The 26,501-nt window shown below is 43.2% G+C and overlaps 1 protein-coding gene across 1 annotated transcript in view; it reads left to right on the top strand.

The window, feature by feature from the left end:
* FMNL2 (formin like 2) overlaps positions 1–26,368 on the top strand; it is a 372,490-nt gene extending 346,122 nt beyond the window's left edge. Inside the window, exons 19-26 of the mRNA XM_056117609.1 lie at positions 431–499; positions 603–683; positions 4,233–4,362; positions 13,633–13,796; positions 15,333–15,434; positions 17,405–17,503; positions 18,622–18,745; positions 24,210–26,368. Coding sequence (XP_055973584.1) covers positions 431–499; positions 603–683; positions 4,233–4,362; positions 13,633–13,796; positions 15,333–15,434; positions 17,405–17,503; positions 18,622–18,745; positions 24,210–24,319 — 879 coding nt within the window. The 3' untranslated portion in view covers positions 24,320–26,368. The remainder of the gene's footprint in view (positions 1–430; positions 500–602; positions 684–4,232; positions 4,363–13,632; positions 13,797–15,332; positions 15,435–17,404; positions 17,504–18,621; positions 18,746–24,209) is intronic.
* Positions 26,369–26,501: the final 133 nt, after the last annotated feature.

Below are 26,501 nucleotides of genomic sequence, written 5' to 3'. Positions count from 1 at the left end.
TGTGATGAGCAAGTTCTGTTATTGCATGCTTTTAAGAAAAGAGACCTGAGGCTAGAGAGATGTTACAGTGGGTAGGAAGTTTGCCTTGCATGCAGCTGACCCAAGTTTGAACATTACCACTCCATATATTCACCCAATCCTTCCAGGAGTGATCCCTGAGTGCACAGTCCTGAGTGAGCACTGCCAGTGTGGCCCCAAAAAGCAAAAAAGAAAATAGTTTCCATTTAGTGATACACTTCTCTAACACCTCATGGAACAGCTTAAACGTATTTAAGGAAAATTCTATTTTGGGCATAATAGGATCAGTGTTAAAGTTTTCAAGTCTAGAATCATGCTTACTTCTATGTTTTTAGTTTTCAATTAGAATTTCCCATTTTTAACATGTCTTTTTTCTCATCCCCTTTCTCTCTTTCCTTGGCCTTGAATCTAGCAACTGCACTCAGTTATAGCAGCGTCTGTCTCCATAAAGTCATCCCAAAAACTCAAGAAAATTCTGGAGGCAAGTGAAGTTTTCTTCTACTGCACATCTCAGATGGGTGTCTCCCACCACAGGGAGGGGAAGTCCGATGTGTTGATGGTTTTCTCCTTTTCTTTCTTTGCAGATTATCTTGGCTCTTGGGAACTATATGAACAGCAGTAAGCGAGGAGCAGTGTATGGCTTTAAGCTTCAGAGTTTAGATCTGGTGAGTGAACTGAAACAGAGCTGCATGAGGGCTGAAGCAGCTAGCGCCAGCTCAGCACTGCAGAGAAGAACTGCCCTTGCAAGTGTGTGTGTGTGTGTGTGTGTGTGTGTGTGTGTGTGTGTGTGTGTGTGTGTGGCGCGGGCGGGGGGGGCAGAATAGGGGGGCCCTTGCATCCCCCTTGTGGAGCAGTCAGTTCATTCGGATTTTCTGCAGCACAATCTGGTTGGCTTCAAATCCTTAGAACTTCGAAAAAGCTCAAACCTTTGGACCCAGTATTTCCACCTCTGGACAACTTCATTCAGAACTCTTGCATTATGGATACTGTAACTAGCTACACTGTACACATCTGATGTTTGGGGAAATAGCTAAATTTGCTATGATAATAACCAGCACAGACACCTTCAACTGTTAGAATGTGTTGTGAGATTTTCAAAGAAATGGGCAATTTTGTGTTTAGAAAGAAGGCAGTGTACAAATTGCACGTACAGTTTGATTTCAGTTAAGTAAAATATGATTGGAGGTAGGTTAGGGCGAGAGCTATAGTACAGCGGGTAGGGCTTTAGCCCTGCACACAGACAACCTGGGTTTGATCTCCAGCAACTCATATGGTCCTTCGAGCATGACCAGGAGTAATTCCTGAGTGTGGAGCCAGGAATAACCCCTGAGCATTGCTAGATGTGACTCCCAAACAAAACAAAGACAAAACAAAACAAAAGAAATGAATGCAAGTAAGTTGACATCTGTTTTTTGTTTTTTCAGGGGGACCATACTGGCTCTGCTCAGGAATTACTCCCAGCTTTGTGTTCAGGGACTGGCAGTTCTTAGGAGACCATATGGGATACCAGGGTTTAAACCTGAGTTGGCATCATGCAAGGCAAATACTCTACTATCTGTACTATCGCTTTGGCTCCAGGTTTAATACCCAGCAAGGAAACTGAATAGTATTAATGAATTTTTTTCAAACCTTGTGATTTTATGTATTTTCTAAAACTTTTTTTTCTTTTTTTGGGGGAGTGTAAAAGAGACTCTGGTTTTCAATTATATAATTTATATGAACAGAACTAGAGAAAATTCTCCTCCAGGCTGTCCTGGTTCTGCCAGAGGGAATTACTAGACAGAGTCTTCCGCCCAAGCAATATTTGTACAGAGCAACAGTACTGAACTTAAGACACTCACCTTATTTGATCCCTGGTGCCATATATGGTCCCCAACATGGCCAGAAGTGATCCCTGAGCACAGAGCACAGAGTAAGCCCTGCACATCCTGAGTGTGTCCTAAAAACTAAAATACTAGTAATAATGATAATAAAATTAATGTAGCACTGTCCTCCCATTGTTCATTGATTTGCTTGAGCGGGCCCAGTAACGTCTCCATTGTGAGACTTGTTGTTACTATGTTTGGCATATCGAATATGTTACCGGTGGCTTGCCAGGCTTTGCCATGCGGGTGAGTTACTCTCTGTAGCTTGCCGGGATCTTTGAGAGGGGCGGAGGAATCAAACTCGGGTTGACCAGGTCGGCCGCATGCAAGGCAAACACCCTAACGGCTGTGCTATTGCTCTAGCCCAATTATTCCTTGTGGGAATAAAAATAATAATAATAGATAATCTAGTTTGCCACAGATTGTACCCCCAGAATGCCATGCTCTTAAACCCATCAGCTTTGAGATATCAGTGGTTGGGAAATCAAGCTGAGCTGTTGATGTTACTGTAAATTGGCACAACTTTTATGGACAAGTTATGGAGGTTACTCAGAAAAATAAGATTAGAAATGCTGTAGGATTTAGCTACCCCAATCTTGGGTATATGACAATACTGACTCAAAGAGACATTTACACATCCTAAGGGCCCAGTAAGATTGGACAATGAAGTTGTATGTATGGATACAGTGAAATACTACCCAGCTATAAAAAATGATGAAATCCAGCCATCTGCTACAGCATGGGTGGAACTAGAGGGAATTATGTTAAGCAAAGTAAGTTAAGAGAAGAAAGACAAATACCACGTGCTTTTTTATTTATGTGAGTGTCTGTAGAGAATGCAAGCAAATAAATTAGGTATCACTTCTATCACTTGTCATCCTGTTGCTCATTGATTTGCTCAAGCGGGTGCCAGTAACGTCTCCGTTCATCCCTGTCACATGCTAGTGTAGCCTAGTGGCTTCTGCTCGCTCCAGGAACACAAAGAGCATCAAACCGTTTGTTCAGGGTCCTGGCGAAGAAGTTAGACCATCTTGTAGGTGGATGGCCAGGCGTCTTTTGATGTCCCATGGAATGGGAATAAATGGAATAAATGGAAAAAAAAACCTAAACGTGTAGGCTATATGACCAAATCAGTAGATAATAAAAGGAAGAAAGTAGGAGGGGACCAGAGCGATAGTACAGCAGGTAGATATTTGCCTTGCACCCAGCCCACCCGGCATCCCCTGCTCCCCCAAGCGCCTCCCAGAGTAACCCTTGAATATTGCTGGCTGTAACTCACAAACCAAAAAAAAAAAAAAAAGTGAAGAAGGGGGTCCAGAACAATAGTACAGTGGGTTAAGCATTTTTGCCTTGCACCACATAAGGTCCGCCAAGCCCACCAGGAGTGAACCCTCAACATGGAGCCAGAAGTAAGTCCTGAGCAGTGCTGAGTTGACCTGAAAAACCACAAATCAATAAATAGCCAGAAGTAAAAAGGAAGCAAGTTCACTGACTAAAAAGGGTCAATTGTATGGTAAAGTTATAGAGTTGGTTGTTTACTGGAGAACCTCATTTATACAGATGATTGGCAGTGATGTAGACCCAAAACTTTTGTCCTGTTATGGTTCAGTGTTACTTCAATAAATAGCAAACCTCCTTGCATGCACACATGTTTGCGGGCATGTGTGCACCCAAACACACACACACACACACACACACACACACACACACACACAACACACAGGTTTGTTGTACAGGGAGTCTGGAGGCGAGGTCCAGGCACATTGAGAGCTCTCGTCTTCACCACTTAGCACCACACCCATGGCTACTCTGTGTCCTGGTGGAAGGCTGAAACTGGACTCCCTGTGCTTTCCAAGAGGGTAGGAGAGCAGGTGGAGTGAGAGAACTTCATGTCAGTATGGATGTGTGAACAGTTCCTGAGTCATCTCTGCAGAGTACCCTGGGGTCAGCCACTCCTGGCTTTGAAAACCCACAGGCTGGGGCTGGAACGATGGTGCAGCGGGTAGGGCCTTTGCCTTGCACACAGCCAACCCGGGTTTGATACCCGTCATCCCATATGGTCTCCCCAGAACCACCAGGAGAAATTTCTGAGTGCAGAGTCAGGAGTAACCTCTGAGCATCGCTGGGTGTGACCAAAAAAGGGGGAAAAAAAGAAAGAAAAGAAAAAGAAAACCCATAGGCTGGTTCATAGAAGGACAAACCCAATCTGGACTCTCCTGTGAGGATCTTCCGTCTCCTCTTTGGTCACCTGCCCTATGAGGTGCCCCTGGACGCTGAGGAAAATGCGTCCTGCGCTGGGTAGCTCTCTCTCACTGACTTCCGTGCTAACCCGTGTCCCTTTTGTTTCAGCTTTTGGATACAAAGTCGACAGACCGAAAGCAAACACTGTTGCACTATATATCGAATGTTGTCAAAGAAAAGTACCACCAAGTGTCCCTGTTTTATAATGAGCTTCATTATGTGGAAAAGGCTGCTGCAGGTACTTGATTTCAGCTCTGAATGTTCCTGGGGTGGTATGGATTGCCTGTCAGCGAGGGGCATTGTGGAAGCACGCACTCTTTAGAACCCTTTTATAAAGGCAGGGCCGGGGCTCTGGCTGTGGCTCAGTGATAGAACTCATGCCTTGGCATGCACGAGGTGCTGGGTTCAACCCCAGAACATAAAAAAGAGAGATGCTATGACAAAAGGCCAGGCCAGTGTGCAGGCTCTGCCCTGGACACATGGGCTGTGGTGTGTGTAGCTGGCTCCAGGCTGCAGTATTGAGCATGGCTATGGAGGTGATCTCGCTGTTAAGGTCCAGGCTGCAGGCTAGAGGCATTTTGTCTTGCAGCAGTACAGAGCATGGCTATGATGAGGATCTCACTATAAAGATCCAGACTGCGGGGCCAGAGGCATAGTGTTTTTCTTGCATGTGACCAACCTGGTTTTGATCCCAACACCCCATACCACATATGCGCCCCCCCCCCCCCCCCCGCACCCCTCTCCCCCACCAGGAATAAACCTTGAGCACAAGCTGGGTGCGGTCCCAGATAAAACAAACAAAAGTGCCATAGTCTTTGGGCTTCATGTACCAACACTCTTTGACTTTTTAAATACTGTCACCATCCTTGGAAAGGACGAGAAAGAAAATCTGAGCCTGATCCCAGTAACTCTGGAAAGAAAATGGTCTGTGCGCACTCTCCTTTGCCCAACGTGGCAAGTGACAGGGCATTGCCATGTGTATTTTCCCAGGTCAGTCATCACTGATTCCAAGAGTCAAGTATCCCCAGGTATCCCCAGGTGTCCTGGAGCAAATGGACATTTTTTTTCTTTTTGGGTCACACCAGGTGATGCACAGATGTTACTCTTGGCTCTGCACTCAGGAATTACTCCTGGTGGTACTTGAGGGATGATATGGGGTGCTAGAAATCGAACCCAGGTCGGCCGCTTGCAAGGCAAATGCCTACCCGCTGTGTTATTGCTCCAGCCCCTAAACGGACATTTTTCCACAAGTTCAATGCCTTGCCCACTGCCCTGTGGGGAGAAAGAGCTAGGAGCAGAACTAGAACCCAGGTTCTTGTACAGTTATCGTCCAGTCTACCATGTCCTCTCCATGGAATCTGAGGTTGGAAAAGGAACATAAGCGCATTCATCTTGGAGATGTTTCCATGCTGTGGTTCTCAGATGGAATTAAAACCGAATAGCAGCAATATTTCTTAGCAGTTCATTTTCCTGTACAGTCTGTAAGGGCAAGATTTGTTTGACATTCTCACACACAGTCATGACTGCTACTTCTGCCCTCTGGGTAGTACCTGTTCATTTCTAGCAGGGCTGGTTGAGTTTTGAGGCCACACCCGGAGGTCCTCAGGGGCTATTCCTGGCTCTATGCTTAGGAGTCATTGTTGCAGGTGCTTGCAGGATCATATGTGGTGCTAGGGATAGAGCCAGGGTCAGCCTCATGCAAGACAAGAGGCTATAATATTTCTCTGGCCCAATCTCTCTTCTTTTTCTTCCTCTTCTGCTATGTTCATTATAAAATAATTATTTGCATGTCCTTTGAAGCCTGTGCAGTTACTGATATTATTGTTTCTAGTTTGGGGGCCACAACCAGCTGTTCTCAGGGGTAACTCCCAGTGGGGCTTGGGGGACCATATGCGGTGCTGGGCTTGACTGCATGCACAAACAAGCCCCTTAATTTCTGTACTACGTTCCATTCCCTGGAAGCGTCATTTGGAAATGATCAGTAATGCGGTCAGAGATACAGGGCAATGGGCAGGGCGCTTGTTTTGCATGTGACCAACCCAGGTTGAACCCTTTCACCCCAGGTGGTCCACTGAACCCCTCCAAGAGTGATCCCTAAGTTCAGAACCAGGAGAAAGGTATGAGCACCAGTGTGTGTAGCCCCAATTCCTGCCCCACCCCCACAAAGGAAATCAATGGGGATATGGGAGGGGGCCAGTCAAAGGCTCTCTGGCTGAACTGCTTTCTTTGTGTGTTCTCTGAAACCCAGGAAAGCCCCACATGGGCGCTTTACACTTTACTTCCTCTGTTTGGGCTGGAGCGATAGCACAGCAGGTAGGGCCTTTGCCTTGCATGCGGTTGACCCGGATTCCATTCCTCTGTCCCTCTCGGAGAGCCCGGCAAGCTACTGAGAGTATCTCGTCCACACAGCAGAGCCTGGCGAGCTCCCCCCTGGTGTATTCGATATGCCAAAAACAGTAACAACAAAGTCTCACAATAGTTACTGGTGCCTGCTCGAGCAAATCGATGAATAACAGGACAGTGCTGCAGTGCAGTGCAGTTCCTATCTTTATTTTCTAACTTTTGGGGGGTAAGTTTACAAGAATTGTGGAAGCAATGTTGTACGCTAATCCCTTCATATGCAGAACTCAGGCAGGAGAAGATGATTCTGGAGGCTGTGGCTGGGGTAGGACAGGGTGGGAGCTTCCTAGTCAACTTTCTTTTTATTTTTTTGAGTCAACTGCTAATCAGCTTTCTTTTTATTAAATTTTTTAAATTTTTATTTTATTGAATCACTGTGAGATAGAGTTACAAGCTTTCACGTCTCAGTTACAGTCACACAACGATCAAACACCCATCTCTCCACCAGTGCACATTCCCCACCACCAATATCCCCCGTATACCCCCACTTTCCCACCCTCCCGTCAACTTTCTTTTTATTTTTTGAATCACCTTGACCTACAATGTGATAAAAACTTTCGTGTTTGAATCAGTCATACAATGATCGAACACCCATCACTCCACCAGTATACGTTTCCCACCACCAGTATGTCCCCAGTATCCCTACCCCAAACCCACCCCTCACACTACATCTGTGGCAGACAGTTTCCTTTTAGGCATTATGCTTTGCAGTACAGATAATGAGAGGCCATCATGTTTGATCCTTCATCTATTTTCAGCACACATGTTCCATCCCGACCATCCTTCATCATTGACTTAGTGATCCTTTCTCTATCCCAGCCTTCCTCCAAGCTCATAAGGCAGGCTTCCAACCATGGAGCAATCTTCCTGGCCCTTGTCTCTACTGTCCTTGGGTGTTAGTCTCATATTACGATATTTTATATTCCACAAATGAGTGCGGTCATTCTATGTCTGTCCCTCTCTGACTCATTTCACTTAGCATGATACTTTCCATGACCATCCACTTAAGCAAATTTCATGTACTAGTCAACTTTTGAGGTAGAGTGTGATTTAACACGAAGCTGTCCAACGTCGCGGAAACCGATAAACTGCTGCCCCCTGCAGGAGAAACGCAGAAATGCAATGGTTTAAAAAGTACTTCATCTTTGTTTTGCTTTGTTTTGTTTGCTTTTTGGGCCATGCTCATTGATGCTTAGGGGTTACTCCGACTCTGCAGTCATGAATTGCTCCTGGACATTGTGGTTTGCATACAGATACTGAAAGGTTGTCATGTATATCCCTTTCCCTACTTTTAACACTCAGTGCTTGTCCAGCATGATCATTCCCAACTATTATTGTCATACTGGTCTCTTCTCTGTCTAACCTACCCTCTGCCCCACACACATTTGTGGTAGATTCCAACCATTGACCATTACTTTTAGCCTTTGTTTTCCCTGGCCTTGGATATTAGTCTTTTACTATTTATTTTTTATATACCACAAATGAGGGCTGGAGCGATAGCACAGCAGGTAGAGCCTTTGCCTTGCATGCAGCCGACCTGGGTTCGATTCCTCCATCTCTCTCAGAGAGCCCGGCAAGCTACCGAGAGTATCTCACCCACATGGCAGAGCCTGGCAAGCTCCCCATGGCGTATTGGATATGCCAAAAACAGTGACAACAAAGTCTCACAATAGAGACATTATTGGTGCCTGCTTGAGCAAATCGATGAACGACAGGAGGACAGTGCTATAGTGCAGTGCAGTTCCTATGTTTAATCTCTAACTTTTGGGGGGTAAGTTTGCAGGAATTGTGGAAGCAATGCTGTACACTAATCCCTTCATATGCAGAACAGGAGAAGATGATGCCTTTTGATGTATTCAATATGCCAAAGGCAGTAATAACGTGTCTCACAATGAAGATGTTATTGGTGCCTGCTAGAGCAAATCGATGGACAACGGGAGGACAGTGCTACAGAGCTACCACAAATGAATGCAGTCATGTCCCTCTCCTTCTGCCTCATTTCACTCAGCATGATACTCTCCATGTCCATCCATTTATAAGCAAATTTCAGGACTTCACTTTTCCTAACCATTTCATAGTGTCCCATTGTGTAAATGTACCGTAGTTTCTTTATCAATTTGTCTGTTCTCAGGCACTCAGATTCTAGCTATTAGGAATACTGCTGCAATGAACATAGGAGTAGGATGGTGTTTCCTGCTGTGTGTTTTTGGGCCTCCAGCGTATATTCCCAGAAGTGGTATTGCTGAATCAAATGAGAGCTAAATTTCTTGATTGTTTTGGGGTTTTTTTGTTTGTTTTTGTGTTTGCTTGTTTGTTTGCTTTTTGGGTCACACTGGTGATGCTCAGGGATCACTCCTGGCTCTGCACTCAGAAATTACTCCTGGTGGTGCTCAGGGCACCATGTGGGATGCTGGGGATTGAACCTGGGTCAGCTGAGTACAAGACAAACGCCCTACCTGCTGTACTAATGCTCCAGCCCAATTTCTTGTTTTTTGAGGAACGTCCTTTTTGTTTTCTAAAAAGATTGGACCAACTGGCATTCCCACCAGCAGTGAATGGCCACTCCTCTTCTCCCTGTATTCGGTCCAACACTGGTTGTTCTTTTTCTTTTTGATGTGTGCCAGTCTCTGTGGAGTGAGATGATACCTCATTGTTTTGATTTGCATCTCCATGATGATTGGGTTTGAGAGCAATTTTTCATGAGCCTTTCGACTATTCAAATTTCTTCTTTGACAAAATTTCTTTTTATTTCTTCTCCCTATTTTTTGATGGGGTTGGATTTTTTTAATTTCTTGTGAAGTTCTACCAGTGCCTTGTATATCTTTGATATTAACTCTTTATCAGAAAGGTATTGTGTGAATAAGCTTTCCCATTCTGTATGCTGTCTTTGTATCCTGGTCACTGTTTGTTTCTTTTAAGGTGCAGAAGCTTCTTAGTTTAAGATAGTCCCATTTGTTTATCTTTGCTTCCACTTGCTTGGTCAGTGATGTTTTATCTTTGAATATACTTTAGCTTCAGTATTGTGGATGGTTTTGCCGACCTTCGATGTACCTTATGGATTCTGGTCTGATATTGAGGTCTTTAATCCACTATGACCTGACTTTTGTGCATGGTGTTAGAGGTCTGAGACAATTTTTTTGCATGTAGCTGTCCAATTTTGCCAGCACCGTTTGTGAAAGAGGCTCTCGTTGCTCCACTTTCTTTGCTCCACAAACATATATATATATATATATATATATATATATATTTACTCCTTTATCAAAAATGAAATGATCATATATTTGAGGGTGTGTGTCAGGATACTCAACTCGATTCTATTTGTTAGCAGATCTGTCTTTATTCCAATACCATGCTGTTTTAATTACTACTGCTTTGTAGTACAATTTAAAGTTGGGGAAGGTGATGCCTCCTATCTTCTTTTTTTCCAAGATTGCTTTAGCTATTCATGGGGGTTTATTGTTTCATATGTGTTTCTGTCCTGGGTGTCCTTATAGGGACCACACTGAATTTGTATAATGCTTTGGGGAATATTGCCATTTTGACAATGTTAACTTTTTCAATCCATGAGGAGAGGATGTGTCTCCATTTCCTTATATCCCCTTTTATTTTTTGAAATGGTGTTTTGTAGTTTTCTTTGTAAAAGTCTTTTACCTCCTTAGTTAAGCTGATTTGAGGTAGTTGGTTTTCTGAGGCATGATTGTGAAATAGAATTTTTTTTAATATCACTTTCTTCTCTTTCATTATTTGTATATAGTAAAGCCATGGACTTTTGGATATTGATTTTGTAACCTGCCACTTTGCTATACAGATCTATAATTTCTAGGAACTTTTTAGTAGAAGCTTTAGGGTTCTCTAAGTATATTATCATGTCATCTACAAATAGAGCTTGACTCCTTCCTATCCTATCTGGATGCCCTTAATATCTTTTCTTCCCTAACTGCTATGGCAAGTACTTCCAGTACACCATATTGAATAGAAGTGGTGAGGGTGGGCATCCTTGTCTTGTCCCTGATGTTAGAGGGAAGACTTTTAGCTTTGCTCCATTGAGAATAATGCTTGCTGTGGGCTTGTGATAGATGGCTTTGACTATATTGAGGAAAGTTCCTTGAACACCCATTTTGTTGAGATTTTTTATCATAAAATGGGTCGTGGATCTTGTCAAATGCTTTCTCTGCATCTATTGATATGACCATGTGTTTTTATCTTATGTTTAATTGATATGATGAATTATATTCATTGACTTGAAAATTTTAAACCATCCTTGAATCCCCAGAATGAATCCCACTTGGTCATGGTGTATGATCTTTTTGATGAGTCATTGGATTGTGTTTGTTAATATTTTGTTGAGGATCTTTGCATCTGTGCTATATCAGTCTGTAATTTTCTTTCTTTCTTTTTTTTTTTTTGTGGTGTCTCTGCTTTTGGTATCATAGTGATATGTGCCTCTTAGAAACTGTTTGGGAATGTTTCTGTTTCTTCAATTTCCTGGAAAAGCTTGAAAAGGATGGCAATAAGTCCCCTTTAAAGGTTTTGACATCTGCACCTATATGTTCATTGCAGCAATGCTATAGCCAAAATCTGGAAACAACCCTAGTGCCAGAGAACAGCTAGTTAAAGAAATGATATAACATCTACACAATGAAATACTATGAAGCTGTTAGGAAAGATCAAGTGATGAAATTTGCTTGTAAGTGGATGGACATGCAAAGTATCATGCTAGATGAAATGAGTAAGAAAGAGAGAGATAGACATAGAATGACTGCACTCATTTGTAGAATATAAAATAACATAATATGAGAATGATACCCAAGGACAGTTAGAAACGGGGCCAAGAAGACTGCTCCAGGGTTGAAAGCCTGCAATTTGAGCTGAGGGATAAGGCAGCTGGGATAGAGAAGGGATGGTCAATGATGAGGGATCGGTCGGGATGGGAGATGTGTGCTGTAAGCAAATAAAGGACCAAACTTTATGGTCTTTCATTATCTGTATTGCAAACCATAGTACCCATAAGTAAAGAGAGAGTAAGAGGGAAATTGTCTGCCACAGAAGCAGGGGGAGGGGTGGGATGGGAATTGGGTGGTAAGGATTCTGGGGACATTGGGGTGGAAAATGTACACTGGTGGAGGGATGGGTGTTCGATCATTGTATGACTGAAACTCAATTATGAAAGTTTTATAACTATCTCATGGTGATTCAATAATTTTAAAAAAAACTATTAAAATAAAACAAAGGGTTGGAGGAATTCAGTAATGAATTCTTCTGCATCTGTCTTTAATTTTGGGAAGACTTTTTATTTCTGTTTTAATTTTCCTGATAGTTATAGGTCTTTTCAGGTTTTACAAGTCTTCCTGGTTCAGTCATGGGAGGTTAAAGGAATCCAAAAATTTACCCATTTCTTTCAGGTTATCTTGCTTACATCTACAGATTCTTAAAGTAATCTCCGATGATCTTTTGAATTTCTGTGGTTTCTGTTGTGATGTCCCCATTTTCATTTCTGATGGTTTATTAGGGCTCTCTCTCTCTCTCTCTCTGTGAGTCTTGCTAGTGGTTTATCATTTTTTTTGTTTATATTTTCAAATAACCAGCTCTTGGTTTCATTGATATTTTGGATTGGTTTTTGGGATTCCAGGTCACTGATATCTGCTTTAAATTTTATTATTTATTACCTCCTGCCTGGTTTGGGCTCCTTTTGTTGGTCATTTTCTAAGATATTAAGATGTGAAGTCAAGTTATTCATGTGGATCCTTTCTTCCTTCTTGTTGAACACTTGCAGAGATATAAGCTTTCCCCCTAACATTGCTTTAGCTGTGTCCCATAGGTTCTATTAGCTCATGTCCTCATTCTCATTTATGTCCCAGAATCTTCTGATTTCTTCTTTGATTTCCTCTCTAACTCACTGGTAGTTCAGCAGTGAGCTGTTTAATTTCCAGGTGTTTGATTTGAGTCTCCATTTTTCTATGTGGTTAATTTCTATTTCATTCAATCTGAAATGATAATTGATACGATTTCTATCTTCTTGATTTTATTGAGGTATGTTTCTTGGCTCTGCACATGGTCTATCTTGGAAAATCTTCCATGTCATTGGAGAAGAATGTGTGTTTGGCTTTTGGGGGATGAAAAACCCTGTATTATCTACTAGCCTTCTCTCTTCATTTCTTCCTTCAGAGCCAGTATTTCCTTGCTGAATTTCAGTCTCATTGATCTTACAAGAGGTGAAAAGGTGATGTTGAAGTCTTTGACTACTATTGTGTTGCTATCAAAGTTCTCCTTGAGGTCTGTTAACATTTGTTTTAAGTATATTACTGGCCCCTCATTGGGTGCATCTATGTTTAGGAGTGTAATTTCTTCCTGATATACATATCCCTTGATTATTAAGAAATGGCCTTTGCTGTCCCTTCTAAACTTTTTCAGCCTAAAATCTATGTTGTTGGATACAAGTATGGCCGCTCTGGCTTTTTTGGAAAGAGTTATTTGCTGAAGAATTGTTTTCCAGCCTTTGACTTTGAGTCTGTGTTTGCTCCGACTGTTCAGGTGTGTTTCTTGTAGGCAGCAGAGTGTTGAATTCAGTTTCTTAATCCATTTTGCCCCTCTGCACCTCCCAATTGGTGAGTTTAGACCATTGACATTGAGAGAGATTATTGTCATGGGTAAATCCAACAACCTTAAATAGCCCTTAGAATTCACTAGACTTGAGGCGAGTTTGTGTTTTAGGGTGGAGCTCCCCAGTAATGCCAGGATCCTGGGGGCATCTCCAGCTGTCCCATCGTGGTGCAACCTGATGGTTGAGTGCTCAGGGACCACCTAGCCTGGTGATCAAACCCAGGGCCTCGTGCATGCAGTACCTGTGCTCCAGGCCTTTGGGACATCTCCTAAGTCTTGCTATGATATTTTGGAGGAGTGGGAGGGTGGCGATGGGAAAGGTTGGACTACGCTCAGTAGTGCTCAGGGTCTATTTCTGTCTCTGCTCGTAGAACAGCTGGCTGTGAGCAGGGGACCATAACTGGTGCCAAAATTGAACCAGGGTTGGCAGCGTGCAAGGCAAGGGCCTTGACACCTGTACTGTCCCTCGAGGGTTGGTTTTCATGGCGACATGCTTCTTTTCTTTTAGTCTCCCTTGAGAACGTTCTGCTGGATGTCAAGGAACTCCAGCGGGGCATGGACTTGACCAAACGAGAATACACCATGCATGACCACAACACGCTGCTGAAGGAGTTCATCCTCAACAACGAGGGGAAGCTGAAGAAGCTGCAGGACGATGCTAAGATAGCCCAGGTCTGTGACCTTTGCCGTTTTCGGAGAAGTGATTAGATCACTAAGCCACCTGCTTCACTTGCCAGAGGTGGATTTCTTTTTCTTTTCTCTCTCTTTTTTTTTTTTTTTGGCTTTTTTGGGTCATACCTGGTGATGCTCAGGGGTTACTCCTGGCTCATGCACTCAGTAATTACTCCTGGCCGTGCTCAGGGAACCATATGGGATGCTGGGAATCGAACTTGAGTCAGCCGCGTGCAAGGTAAATATCCTACCTGCTGTACTATCACTCCAGCCCTGATATCAGTTATTTTTAAGAAGAGATAGAAATCTAATATGTGTTAATATAAAATTTATTTCAGAAGTCTTCCACAAAGTACAGTCTCAATTTTTTTTCTATTTCTGTCTTATTTCCCCCCTAATTTTTAGCTTTTTTTTTTTTTTTTTGCTTTTTGAGTCACAGGGGACCAGCATTGCACAGGAGTTACTCCTGGCTCATGCACTCAGGAATTACTCCTGGCAGTGCTCAGGGGACTATATGGGATGCTAGAAATCTAACCCGGGTCGGCCGCATGCAAGGCAAATGCCCTACCCTCTGTGCTCCAGCCCCGAGTGGATTTCTTAGTAGTCGTGATAGCTCACTGAAGGATCTTTCTGACTATTGCACTGGGCACTGCCCCACCCTGCTCATTTTATGTCTCTAATTTGGGGTCTTCACTCTCTTCTTTCAAATCCTCTTCACCCTACCCAGCTTTCCTCGTGAGTCCTATCTTGGATTCGGCCGATGTGTCAGGCCTGGGCTCCGCATTTCTGCTGTCAGATTTCTATCTGTAGTGTTTGATCTTAGTGTAACAGACAGCCCTGGGTTTGAGATTGCCATGCTGGAGGAAGAGCCTGGGGAGCTTGCTCATGCATCGCAGAATGTGGGACTTTAGAGATGCAGAGAGAGGGCCTTGACTGCAGGTGGCTGCCCATGGATCAGGCACTGAAGATCCTGGACACTTGATTCCCATGGTGGGATCTTATAAGAAGCATCATTGATGGGCGAGTGATATTTGAAGTCTGAGGTCTTCATGGATAATTTCTACCCTTATGGGATCATAGGCTTTCTGCCATGGTTTTCTGCCATGGTCTTCCAGAACAGTTGGATAGTTCTTCTTGTGTGAGTGTGAGAGAGAGTGTGTGTGTGTGTGTGTGTGTGTGTGTGTGTGTGTGTGTGTGTTTGTGTGTGTGTGTGTGTGTGTGTGTGTGGCACACATCAGGACATTATGCTCATCAGGACATTGAGGCTGGTGGCTGGTGAGTGTGGAGGGAGAGGAAGAGGGGGGGGGAAGGGGGAGAGAGAGAGAGTGAGAGGGGGGAGAGGGGGGAGAGCGAGAGAGGGAGAGAGAGAGAGAGAGAGAGAGAGAGAGAGAGAAGAGGAGAGAGAGAGTGAGTGAGTGAGCGAGTGAGTGAGTTGGGAGTTGCCTCGCAGCCACTGGACTGCTGCTCTTCCCCAGAGCAGCAGGTTCCTGGCTCCATGGAACGCAGGACATTCAGTGGAAATGTGCTTCTTTGTAGGACGCCTTTGATGACGTTGTGAAGTATTTTGGAGAAAACCCCAAGACCACACCCCCATCTGTCTTCTTTCCCGTCTTCGTGCGCTTTGTGAAAGCCTATAAGGTAAGCAGGCGTGTGGCACCCTGGGAAGCCTTCATGGCAGGTGTCCACTTCCTCCTGGTGCTGGCCCTGGTGCTGGGTGGCTCTGCAAAGACCAGTGGGTAGTTCTGGGTGCTGAGTCTGGACCTGTTAGGTGTGCTTTGCTGTGGCAGGCCAGGAGCAGGGTTCAAACCCCTCATAAATGCTCTTGGCTGCCCCCTTGAGGCAGGAGAGTTGCTTCTTTGTTTGGCAGTTGGAAACAGTGAAGCCTGGTGTTTGCTGCCAGTGCCATAGCTGGCATCAGGCAGAACCAGCAGATGTTAGTCCCAGGCCCTGGCATCTGAGAGCAGCATGCGGGAGCCTTTCATATCTGCGGGCTGCCGCCTGGACCCAAGTGATAATCACAGTTTTCAGCCTTTCTGCACCTTGTGGGCATGTCCATGCTTGAACACCAGTGGTCTAGAACCTAGCTTGTGAAACTGCATCTCAGTCTCATGTGGAGTTGTGAGACAGTTGTCTCAAGATAAATTTATGACTTAGTAAATATCATCTGATTTATTTTATATGTCTGGGGCCATGTAAAACTTCCTTTCTTTTATTTTTCTTTTTTGTTTTTTTCGGGTCACACTCAGGGATGCTCAGGGCTTACTCCTGTATCTGCACTCAGGAATTACTTTTGGCAGTGCTTGGGGGACCATACGGGATGGCGGGGATTAAACTCTGGTCAGCCGCATGCAAGGCAAACACCCTACCCACTGTACTATCGCTCCGGCCCTCATATAAAACTTTCACAAGCAAAAAGGCCAGTGGAAAAAGTTGGCAAAGCCCTGTCTTACCTGGTGCTTCTCTCTCTGCCTGTGTCTCTCTGTGTGTGTGTCTCTCTCTGTCTCTGTGTCTCTGTCTCTGTCTCTCTCTCTCTCTCTTTTCCTTTCTGGATTTTGGGCCCCACTAGGAGTGCTCAGAAATTAGTCTTGGTTCTGCACTCCGAGATCACTCCTTTCAGTGCTCAGGAGACTGAGGATCGAATACCTGTTGGCAGCATACAAGGCAGTTGCCATACCTGCTGTACTATCTCTCTGGCTCCAAGCCTGGTCGTTCTCAAAGTGACTCACCTGAGTGGAACCATCTGAGCCAGCTTGAGACTGTGGCAGCCCCACCACAACCTCACTCCATTCTGCTCTGATTGTGATGTGGTGGGCTGGGCCCTCGGTTGGTGCTAGGACTTGACCAATATTAAGAATTTTAGGAGGGGGATTTTGTTTGTTTGCTCTTTGGGGAATGGGAGCAAACCCAGGCCTCCTGAATGCCAGGAGTATGCTTTGCTACTAAGCCACATAAATAAGAAGGAAGACTGGAAAATCTCTAGTTTAGCTCAGGCTTCTTAAAGTTTTTCCTCTTGGGACTCCTTTTATAATGTCTGAGTAATGTAACTTGGGCAAGCATACTGCCAGAAACACCTGGGTTCATTCTGTGCTTGACTTTGAGTTAATTTTTGGTCATGATTTATTCAGAAACCTTTTATTGTTGTCACATCATTCCCGAAACCCCATATCCAGTTACACAATCTCTTGCCTGGTCGCAGCCCACAGTCTTTAATAATAAGCAAAGGTGTAGATCAGCTGGACGGAAGCAGGTGCTAGTTTGGAAGTTTCTTGGTATATTTAATTTTGACTTTGGGGGCCACACTTGGTGATGCTCAGGACTTACTCCTGGCTCTGCGCTCAGGAATCACTCCTTATGGGAATCAGGACCATTTGGGATACCGAGGAATGGAATCCAGGTTGGCCTCATACAAGGCAAAATTCCCTGCATTTTGTGTCTTCTCTCTGGCCCCATTTTTTGAAAGTTGTCAGTCAAGCAGGTGACCCAAAGAGGCATTTGGCAGAAGAGCTTGTACCTTCAGACAGAATGAGTCTTAAAGAATTAATTTGAGAGGTTGTGACTGCTATCATCTCCCCTGCCATAATTCATGACTTCTTCTTAACTTTCTCCAGCAAGCAGAAGAGGAAAATGAGATGAGGAAAAAGCAGGAGCAAGCACTCATGGAAAAACTCCTGGAGCAGGAAGCGCTGATGGAGCAACAGGATCCAAAGGTGAGCAGTGCTGGGCTCTGAAGGAGGCTACCTGGAACGGGCAGTGCAGTGGTTCCTGGGAGGTGACCTGTCCGGGGCCCGTTAATGGCTTCTCAGGCTCCTATACAAGGACATGGATTTGTACATCACTTATTCAGCACAGACTGCCCTGCTAAGGTGAAGAGTGTGTCTGTGTGGTGTCCAGGCTTATGGGGACTTGTAATGTAAATCATATCTGGTATAGGCTGTCCATTCGAGGGCTCAGTGTGCAGGGAAGATGCCTCCAGGGGACATCATTGAGACTTGCTTCATGAGGAGGGATGTAAGGGAGAATTTTATGGGTGGAAGGTTCATTGGTAAGGTCACAACAACTGTCCTGCCACTGGGTTCTTCATCTTTAGCTCCTGCGCCAATATTTTAGAAGTCAATGATTTGGGGCTGGAGCGATAGCACAGAGCATAGGGAGTTTGCCTTGCACGCAGCTGACCCAGGCTCAATTCCCAGCATCTCATATGGTCCCCAAGTACCACTGGGAGTAATTCCTGAGTACAAGAGCCAGGAGTAATCCCTGTGCAACGCCAGGTGTGACCCAAAAATCAAAACAAACAAACAAACAAAAAACACAAAACAACAAAAAAGAAGTCGATGGCTCCTGCTGGTAACCCAAGGATGGCTCTTGCTTCTTGTCCTAGGCTCCCGTTTTGCTCTTGCTACCTGCCAGTGCAGACTTCTGTATTCTTAAGTCTTCCAGACAGATACTTTCCCAGTGTTTCTGTTTGATTTTTTTTGTTGTTGTTGTTTGTTTTTGGTTTTAGGAGGTTGTTTTATTTTGTTTGGGGGCACACTAGGCGATGCTCAGGGGTTACTCCTGGCTCTGCACTTAGGAATCACTCCTGGTGGGTTGGAGGATCATATGGGATGTTTGGGATGGATCCCAGGTCAGCTGTGTGCAAGGCAAGTGCCCAACCCTCTGTACTATCTCTCCAGCCCTCTTCCTGTGTTTGAGCAGAATATCAGGATGATGCTCTTTGTTTTCCCCTAAAGCTGCTTGTTGGTGATAGTCCACAGACATGTGTTCTCCATGTCCTCACCATCTGGGTGCCTTTGGTCCCACTAAATCTGTTATTCTTCTTTCTTAGTCTCCTTCCCACAAATCAAAGAGACAGCAGCAAGAGTTAATTGCGGAACTGAGAAGGCGACAAGTGAAAGATAATAGACATGTATATGAAGGAAAAGATGGTGCCATAGAAGATATTATTACAGGTAAAAGATACCTTCTCACTGTTGTCCATGCACACCCCTCTGGCCTTGCTCACACTGGCCACTTGCATATTTTGCTACTTTTGTTGTCCATAGTTTTCGAGTTTTTCACTTATTCAGGTTCAACGTTAAGCAGAGGGGTTCCATGCTAGTGTTTCATGCTAGTGTATGATATATTTAGCCCTATCGAAGACCGCCCAAATTCTCAGAACTTGTCCTCAATGTCAGTGGGACCTTGTAGATTTCACTGGGGACCCAGGAGCTAATGGATTTCCATGGTCTCCAACTTATTAGCATGTTCCATTTCCTTCCTCATTACCATTTCTGCCCAATTCTTAAATGCTGCTGAAAGGACCCACTGAAGACTGTACTAACCACAGTCCCTGCAGATTTTTCCAGCATATTCTTTAAAAGCCTCGTTACTCCTTCAGAGTAACTACAGTGGGACATTCAGAGCTGGTATTTTTATTCTTTTTTTAAAAAGTTTTATTAGTGAGACATCATGAGGTACAGTTGTAGACTTACAAATTTTTGTGCTTGGGTTTCAATTATATATTCTTTTGGGTCACTAAGTAGGGGTTGGGAGTGGCCATTTGTCAGTGAGGAATAGTGCGCAAGGATCTTGGTTCTTGTCTCATTAAGTTTTAGCTTCAAAGTCAAAACTGAAATGTACTAAAACAAAGATGCCCACAGTTCTCAGCTCAGAGCCAGCGTTATTACATTCCTCTGAAGCAGGTCCTTCATATCAAATGTCCAGTCATCATTCCCATTTCTTCATCCGTTCTGATTTTTTTTAAAAAGTGTGACTCTTTAGGAGTTTTAATTTCTCTCTTTTTTTTTTGGTTATGAGCTTAATCATTGGAAACGGGTCCCAAACAGCCCCAATCACAATTTTAATTTTTTTTTTTATACCACTTCAGACCCGGGAAGTAAATCACTCAAAAGGAAGTCAGTCAAGTTCTTGGCTCAAAGCCAGCAGTGTAAGACCTTGGTGTCCAGTAATCCCGACAGTCCACCCCACGTCTGTGTCCTTCTGTACACATATGCCTGCTGGTTCCTCAGTACCAGTGGTGCACTGGCTTTGTGATTGACCCCCCAGAGAAAGCCCCTGGAATTGGCACCTCTCCTGCCCCGCTCCTACACTCTCCCCCCCCCCCCCCCCCCCCACACACACACACATACACACACACACACAGAAAGGGAAAAGCTCTACTCCAAATAAAACCAGGAACAGGTCTGAGTAAGCACCTGACATCTGCGGTAAAATGAACCTGCTGATAAAGCTGTGCCCAGCCTAACATGTCAATTCCTCAGGAGTTCCTTCCCATCACCCAGCAGCCCTTGGCTGGTAAGATGGGCAAAATGTTGTCTCTATTTGCCTGACTTGCTTTTTCACATCCCAGCAGAGGTGAATGAAGATAGGCTTACAGAGTAGTTCCATTCTCCTTGGAATAAGTTGTTTGCTGCCCTTACCCTCCGGCTCCGGGCGGGAGGCCCTGGGAGAGGGGGCTGAGGTGGTGCCGTCCAGCCCCAGTTGGAGTAATTCTTGTAGACTTGATGAACATACTTGGGTATAATATTGCACTTCCCCTCTCATGCTCACATCCTCCATCCTGTTCCTCGGGTATGATTAACAGAACACTAACCCTGTACTAATGCTGTGGGTCTTGGCTTTTCCTTCCTGTTTGTCTGTCTTGTTCGGCTGTCATTTCCAATGCAGTGCTGAAGACCGTGCCCTTTACTGCTCGCACCGCCAAGCGTGGCTCTCGATTTTTCTGCGAACCTGTTCTCACTGAGGAATGCCATTACTAAACTATTACCCTTTCTCAACTGATGCTCTCCAAAGGTGGCTACAGAATTTTTTTTTCGACCTCTTATGTATGTCTGTCAGGGCCACCCAACATGGTCGCATGGATTTGCAATCTCCATCATGTTATTGTATGTCACCCTCATACTGCATGATTTTGCACTTCGATAGTCATTACTGCTCATTCACTGCCACTTGTAATGCATTGATGAAGCCTCACAGCTGCAATGGTCTGGCTGCATGGAAGTTGCAAAACAGAAAATACTAGTTTGAGAAGCAGGAGAGGGACCAACTAATTGTTAATAAAATATTGTGGTCTGACATTTTTGAACACATGGTCATTAACTCTTTTAAACATTTGTTGGCTATTTTAACATTTAACACCCTACTGAGTGTTCAATTAAGTGTTCAAATATTCACAGCTATGAAGTCAGCCTTCTTTTTATACTCACCTAACATGCTTTGATAGTCCAAGTGAGCTGTACAGGAATGCTTACTGCTCTCCTGGCAAAATCATTTTCAGAAGAAACTATGCGAATTATGTCAGCCGTAAATTGGATCCTTCGTACCTCCCTGCAGTTTAAAACTGCTACACCTCTGGCAGTGTGGTGGAACTCCTGATGAGTGCTTAAAATAGCCCTATTCAGTGAGAAATCTGTATAAACTGACACAGGCAATATATACAGCTTTATACTCAACTTTATTATCTGATCAATTTTCTGGTTTGTGTTTTGGGGTTTTTTTGTTTTGCTTTTTTTTTTTTTTGGAGTGAAGGACAGAATCCACAGACTCAAACACTTCCATGCTGGAGCAAGATTGTGAGGCAGGAATAAAAGTGAGGCATACTTGCTCCCTCATCTTACATCATTCATTCTACTTCACTGGTGACTTTGTTCCATGTCAAACCTAAGTTATTTATTAGCTAATATTTATTAACTGGGGTCAGAGCAATAGTACAGCAGGCAGGACACTTAGCTTGACCAGCCTGGACTTGATCCTCAGCATCACAAGTGGTCTCCCAGGCCCTGCCAGAAGTGATTCTTGAGCAAGAGCCAAGAATAGCCCTGAGCACCTCCAGTAGCCCAGTGACAAAATGAAACAAAACAAAACCAAAAAACCCACAAGAAACCTCATTAATTGGGAAATATCAGTTCTTAGAATTTTAAAAAAGGGATAAAGTTATTGTTATCCCAGGAAGTTACTGGGCTTACTTCTTTGTGCCTAGATAAGTAATCTGCTTCTTTGCAATGTCCAGATGACTAGAAATTCTAAGACAAGGAAATGGCCCTCCTCTGACCCCCATCTTGAGGTTGACATGGAACTGATTTCGTGGCATTCAGTTTTCTGTTAACAACATGTGTTATGTGTATGTCTCAGTCTCTGAAGATGTCAAAGGACTTGGTGTGTTGTTGCTTGCTTTGTAGTGTCCTTAACCCACCATGCTTATTAACAAAAAGCTTCACACTATCATCTACTCAGCTGTCTGCTATTTGTTTCACTGCTGGACTCTGTTGTTCTGGAGCCAAACTTCAAAGCAGCTTGGATCTGAGTGATCAGAGCTGGGTGGGAAGAACCTGATCCTTCCTTTGAATCTAACCTTTCTAATAGTAATGACCTCCCACACTCTTCCTGTTGGCTAACATGCCCGGGAATGTTAAAACACTAAGTTGAATTGCTTTCCATTTTCATCCCATTTTTGCTTAACCATCATTTTGTGTTTTTTTTTGTTTTTGTTTTGTTTTTTCTGTTCAGCCTTAAAGAAGAATAATATCACTAAATTTCCAAATGTTCACTCGAGGGTAAGGATTTCTTCTAGCACACCGGTGGTGGAGGATACACAGAGCTGGCAAGCATCACTTTTTACTTAGCTTCCTCTTCTTTCTGTATGCAGATCAATGGTTCCATTCTATGACTGAGGGTTATCCTGGTGAGAGTCTGACTAGGGGAATCTTTGCACCTCACATTCTAATGATGTGAGGCTGAGCCTATGTTAAGACTCTTCCTGGCCTGCTTTCATGCTCTCAAGTGTGATGGCTTGGGCAAGGGTTATTTGTGAATAATGTACTGGCTGCAGGTGCTGGGCTACCCTTCTGTTACCCTCTTCTAGGTCTTTGAGTTATTAATTGGATCTAAGAGCAGGTCCTGGCCAGGGAGTATCTTTTAAAGGATACTTTAAAAAGATTCTTTTAGGTCCAATCAGCCTTAAAATGAATTTTGTTTCCCTTTTGTTACTTTTCTGGACTCACAAGGATTAGAACAGGAGAAGCTACTCTCTGCTTGAAATTAGCAGCAGGGCAGGGCCTTTCCAGTGAATCAGAAGCTAGTCGTGGTTTTGCTGACCAGTTAAGCTCCAGGTTATTTTTTGCTGACCAGCTCAGCTCCAGCTGATTTTTGCCAGGCAAGAATTTGGGCCCAGGGGCTGGAGGGTTTGAGTCACAGCATCCCATATGGCCCCCAAGCACCCCAGGAATAATGCCTGAGCGCAGAGCCAGGACTAACCCCTGAGCAATGCTGGGTGTGTCCCCCACCCCAAAATAATTTGGGCCCAATATTGCTAGATCTTCTGGTTTCCCTGAGGAAGTCAGGAACCCTGCTTTTAGGTTTCGGTACCATTATTGATATCAGAAAACTATACTTAAAAACAAATGGGCTAAACTTGCACGTCAACACCATTTTCAGTGTGTTGAATAGGCAATGGAATGGAGACTCAATCTGGCTTAATTGTGATCTCTTTCCCCTTCTAACAATAGAATATTTTGTAAAAGAAATTGACACTACTGAGTTAAAGGGAAACACATACTACTTACACATGGGGGAGAGAATTAAGTCAGCGTTATTTTTTTCACTATGCCCTGAGTCGGAAAAAAACCTTCAAGAAAACATTCATATTAAGAAAGCATGCTCTGCTCCATTTGATTCCACTCAAAATGTCTACCTGTGTTCATACATGGCATTTTTTATTGTTTGGTATTCTGCTGTTTATTCACAGTAAAAACTGGAGAATGCAGGAAGGAATACGTGACTTTTTAAAACGGAAAATGAAGGACAGTTGCCAGTGAAGTTTAGAAATGTAGTAGTATTTTGGCTTAGTGGTGATCAGTGTCAGGATTGAACCAAACCCTCCAACATGCAAGGCAAGTGCTTCATGTCCTCAGCCTAGTAATTATTTTTATTTCGTGGTTAACTGAGCTGTTTCTAATTTACGTAACTAATTTCCGCTAACAGTAGAAAAAAAACAGAACCTTTATCTGTAAAGAAAGCAGGAGGTTCCTTCCTTGATTAAAATTTCAATGTTGATGGAAGGGGGCAGTAAGTTTTGCAGCTAAAATTCCGTTTTAATTTTAATGTTTGTCTAGGACAAAAAGCAAAAAAAAAAAAATCACGTTATTTCTAATTGAAAGCTTTTAGAAAAAGATTAGACTCTGGCCAGTGACATGAACTCTTTGTATCTTTCAGTGAGGCCCAGAAACCCTACATATTGCATCCTGTTTGAATAAGTATTGATGGGATAGTATTTCTTTGGCTCAAATACTCAAGTGAATTTGAAGGGCCCTTTAGCTGTCTCTTCTACACAAGCTGCTTTGATTGGCTGCCAGCTGGCCTCTCTTGCTGAGACAGTATTAAAGGTCACAATACTCATTGCTGCTTTCCTCTTTGCAGATCTTAGAAACCAACCATACAGACGAGCCGATGCGGTGAGGAGAAGTGTCAGGCGGCGCTTTGATGATCAGAACTTGCGTTCTGTTAACGGTGCCGAAATAACCATATGAACCCAGTACCTGCCTATATGAATTGAGGGTGTGCGTGAATATCTGTCCACATGAACTTTATGTGCTACCATTAAACTGCAGCCTTGAATATAGAAAAAATATCCTAAGGGCTCAGATTTAGCAGACACATAGGAACTTAAAATTGGCGGGCTTTCCTTTCAACCTTTGTTAACAAGTGCCTCAAAGTGGAAGTACCTGCTCAGATTAATCAAAGCAATAGGATTTGATTTGATTAGGTATCTTTTGACACACCAATGTTACTCGATTTTTTTTAACCAAAATGTAAATTTTTTGTTACATTCACTACCTGCCATTGTGATTGTCCTATGATGGCCCACCTTGGTTCCCCGCAAAGTTGTAAATAACATGGATGCATCTGCTGTGGGCTTCTCTTGCTGAGATGTCTTCTAAGGAATTTTGTTTCAGCCATACACGTCAGCTTTGTATTTTTAAGGGCTTGCAAGATATGGGAGGAAAATCATGTGATAAACTCTCTTGTTCATTCCCATGCGCCAACAAAGACCAAACAGGATATAATTTTAGTGGCATAGAAGGTCACTTAACTGTCTTGTTTTACATTCTGCTACTTCTGTGCTAGGGTACAATGACCTGTGAAAAACATTCACCAGTATGATAAAAATATTGTCTAAGATTTATTTGCAGTACTGGTTCTTCTTCAGTTAGAGGCAGCTTTTAAACAATGCAAATGTATTTATTAATGAGCACTAAACTTAACATCTCAGTTATCAGTATTAGTTCTGAGACCATTCTGGGCCAATCTTGAGATTAGAAATCAGTGCCTTGCTCGCCAGAGGAAAACTTCACTAGCTCTATCAACACAACATTCAAGATTACGTCTGGCAAAGTGGAGTGTTATAACCAGGCCTTACACTCTCCTCTGACAATGGCAAGGTTTTCCACCCCCAAGTTCTTCCTTTTGTAAATTGGAAGATACATTTGTCATTCAGATCAAGAAGGTCCTGTTTTCCAGTTTACGTTTTGTCTGTTTTTTGGGGGGGCCATAACTGGCAATGCACAGGGGATCATATAAGGTGCCGGAGACTGAACAGGGGCCAGTGGCACGCCAAGCAAGCGCCTTAACTAAGCCCTGAACTTCCCTCTGGCACTTCCCAGTTTACTTAATGGGGAATTGCAATTACATTGCCGAAATACTCATTTGGGATTAAGTTTAAACACGTAATGAGGCTAAATGGCTAAGCCATAGTTATTTTTCCTTTGCCTCATCTCTGGCAGGGCACTTGATCCATTCCAAAGTCAAAAACTGGACTGAAGCTAATTTGTACTTTTCATAAAACATATTCTGCTTCTGGCTTACCTTGGTACATTACACCAGTATATTAATTGTAAAGTTTATTGTATAGTATTTAACCACTGAATTCTTTTTGTGCTTTATGTGAACTCCTTGGTGAAGGTCCCATTTTCCTTGGATAATGTGTAGTTATATCTCTTTTAAAATGTACAGATATTTTGCTATGAAATTGGTGCAGTTTTTTATGGTTTTTACACTTCTCTTTAATTCCCACCTAAGCCTCTGGGTAATATTGTAAATATTGTTTAAAAATGCATCAGCCTATTCTATACAATCTGAATGTTATTTTAACTTATAGTTTTTTTTTAATATATATTTAACTACAAGGACAGTTTAGGCATCAGCCACACTTCACTTTAGTATACCAATTTACAAAAAGAATACTTTTAAACTGCCGCTTGCTAGCACATTTTCATAAATGTGTCCTTCAAAAAGAACGTGCCAAGATTCTGTCTTCCCTTTGACTCTTTTATATTTAAAAAAATTTTGACCAAGAAACGTAACACAAAGTCCTTTAATAAAATGAGCTTGTTTCTAAAGCTCAATGTTGAAATAATTGCCTGGTTACCTACAAATAAGACTATAATTTTGGCATGTTCTTTTCTGTTAGTCTATTAATGGGCCTGCTTCTTAGCAATATTAGATATGTTTTTTAAAAGCAGTTCATGTTACTTTTCTGGTCTTTTCATGGCATATGGACAAATAAACTATTTACACTACTCTTTTGTAATGTGGTCCTTCAATGATATATTTTTACTTTCAGCAGTTTTATACTTGTGTCTTTGTATCTACAAACAGATGTGTCCTGTTACTTGAATTCAGAATTTAAATTTGCTAAATTTTAAAGAAAAT

Source organism: Sorex fumeus, unplaced genomic scaffold (genome assembly GCF_029834395.1).
Source record: "Sorex fumeus unplaced genomic scaffold, SorFum_2.1 ptg000035l, whole genome shotgun sequence".
Classification (NCBI taxonomy): Eukaryota; Metazoa; Chordata; class Mammalia; order Eulipotyphla; family Soricidae; genus Sorex; species Sorex fumeus.
This window is presented reverse-complemented; position numbering and strand designations above follow the sequence as displayed.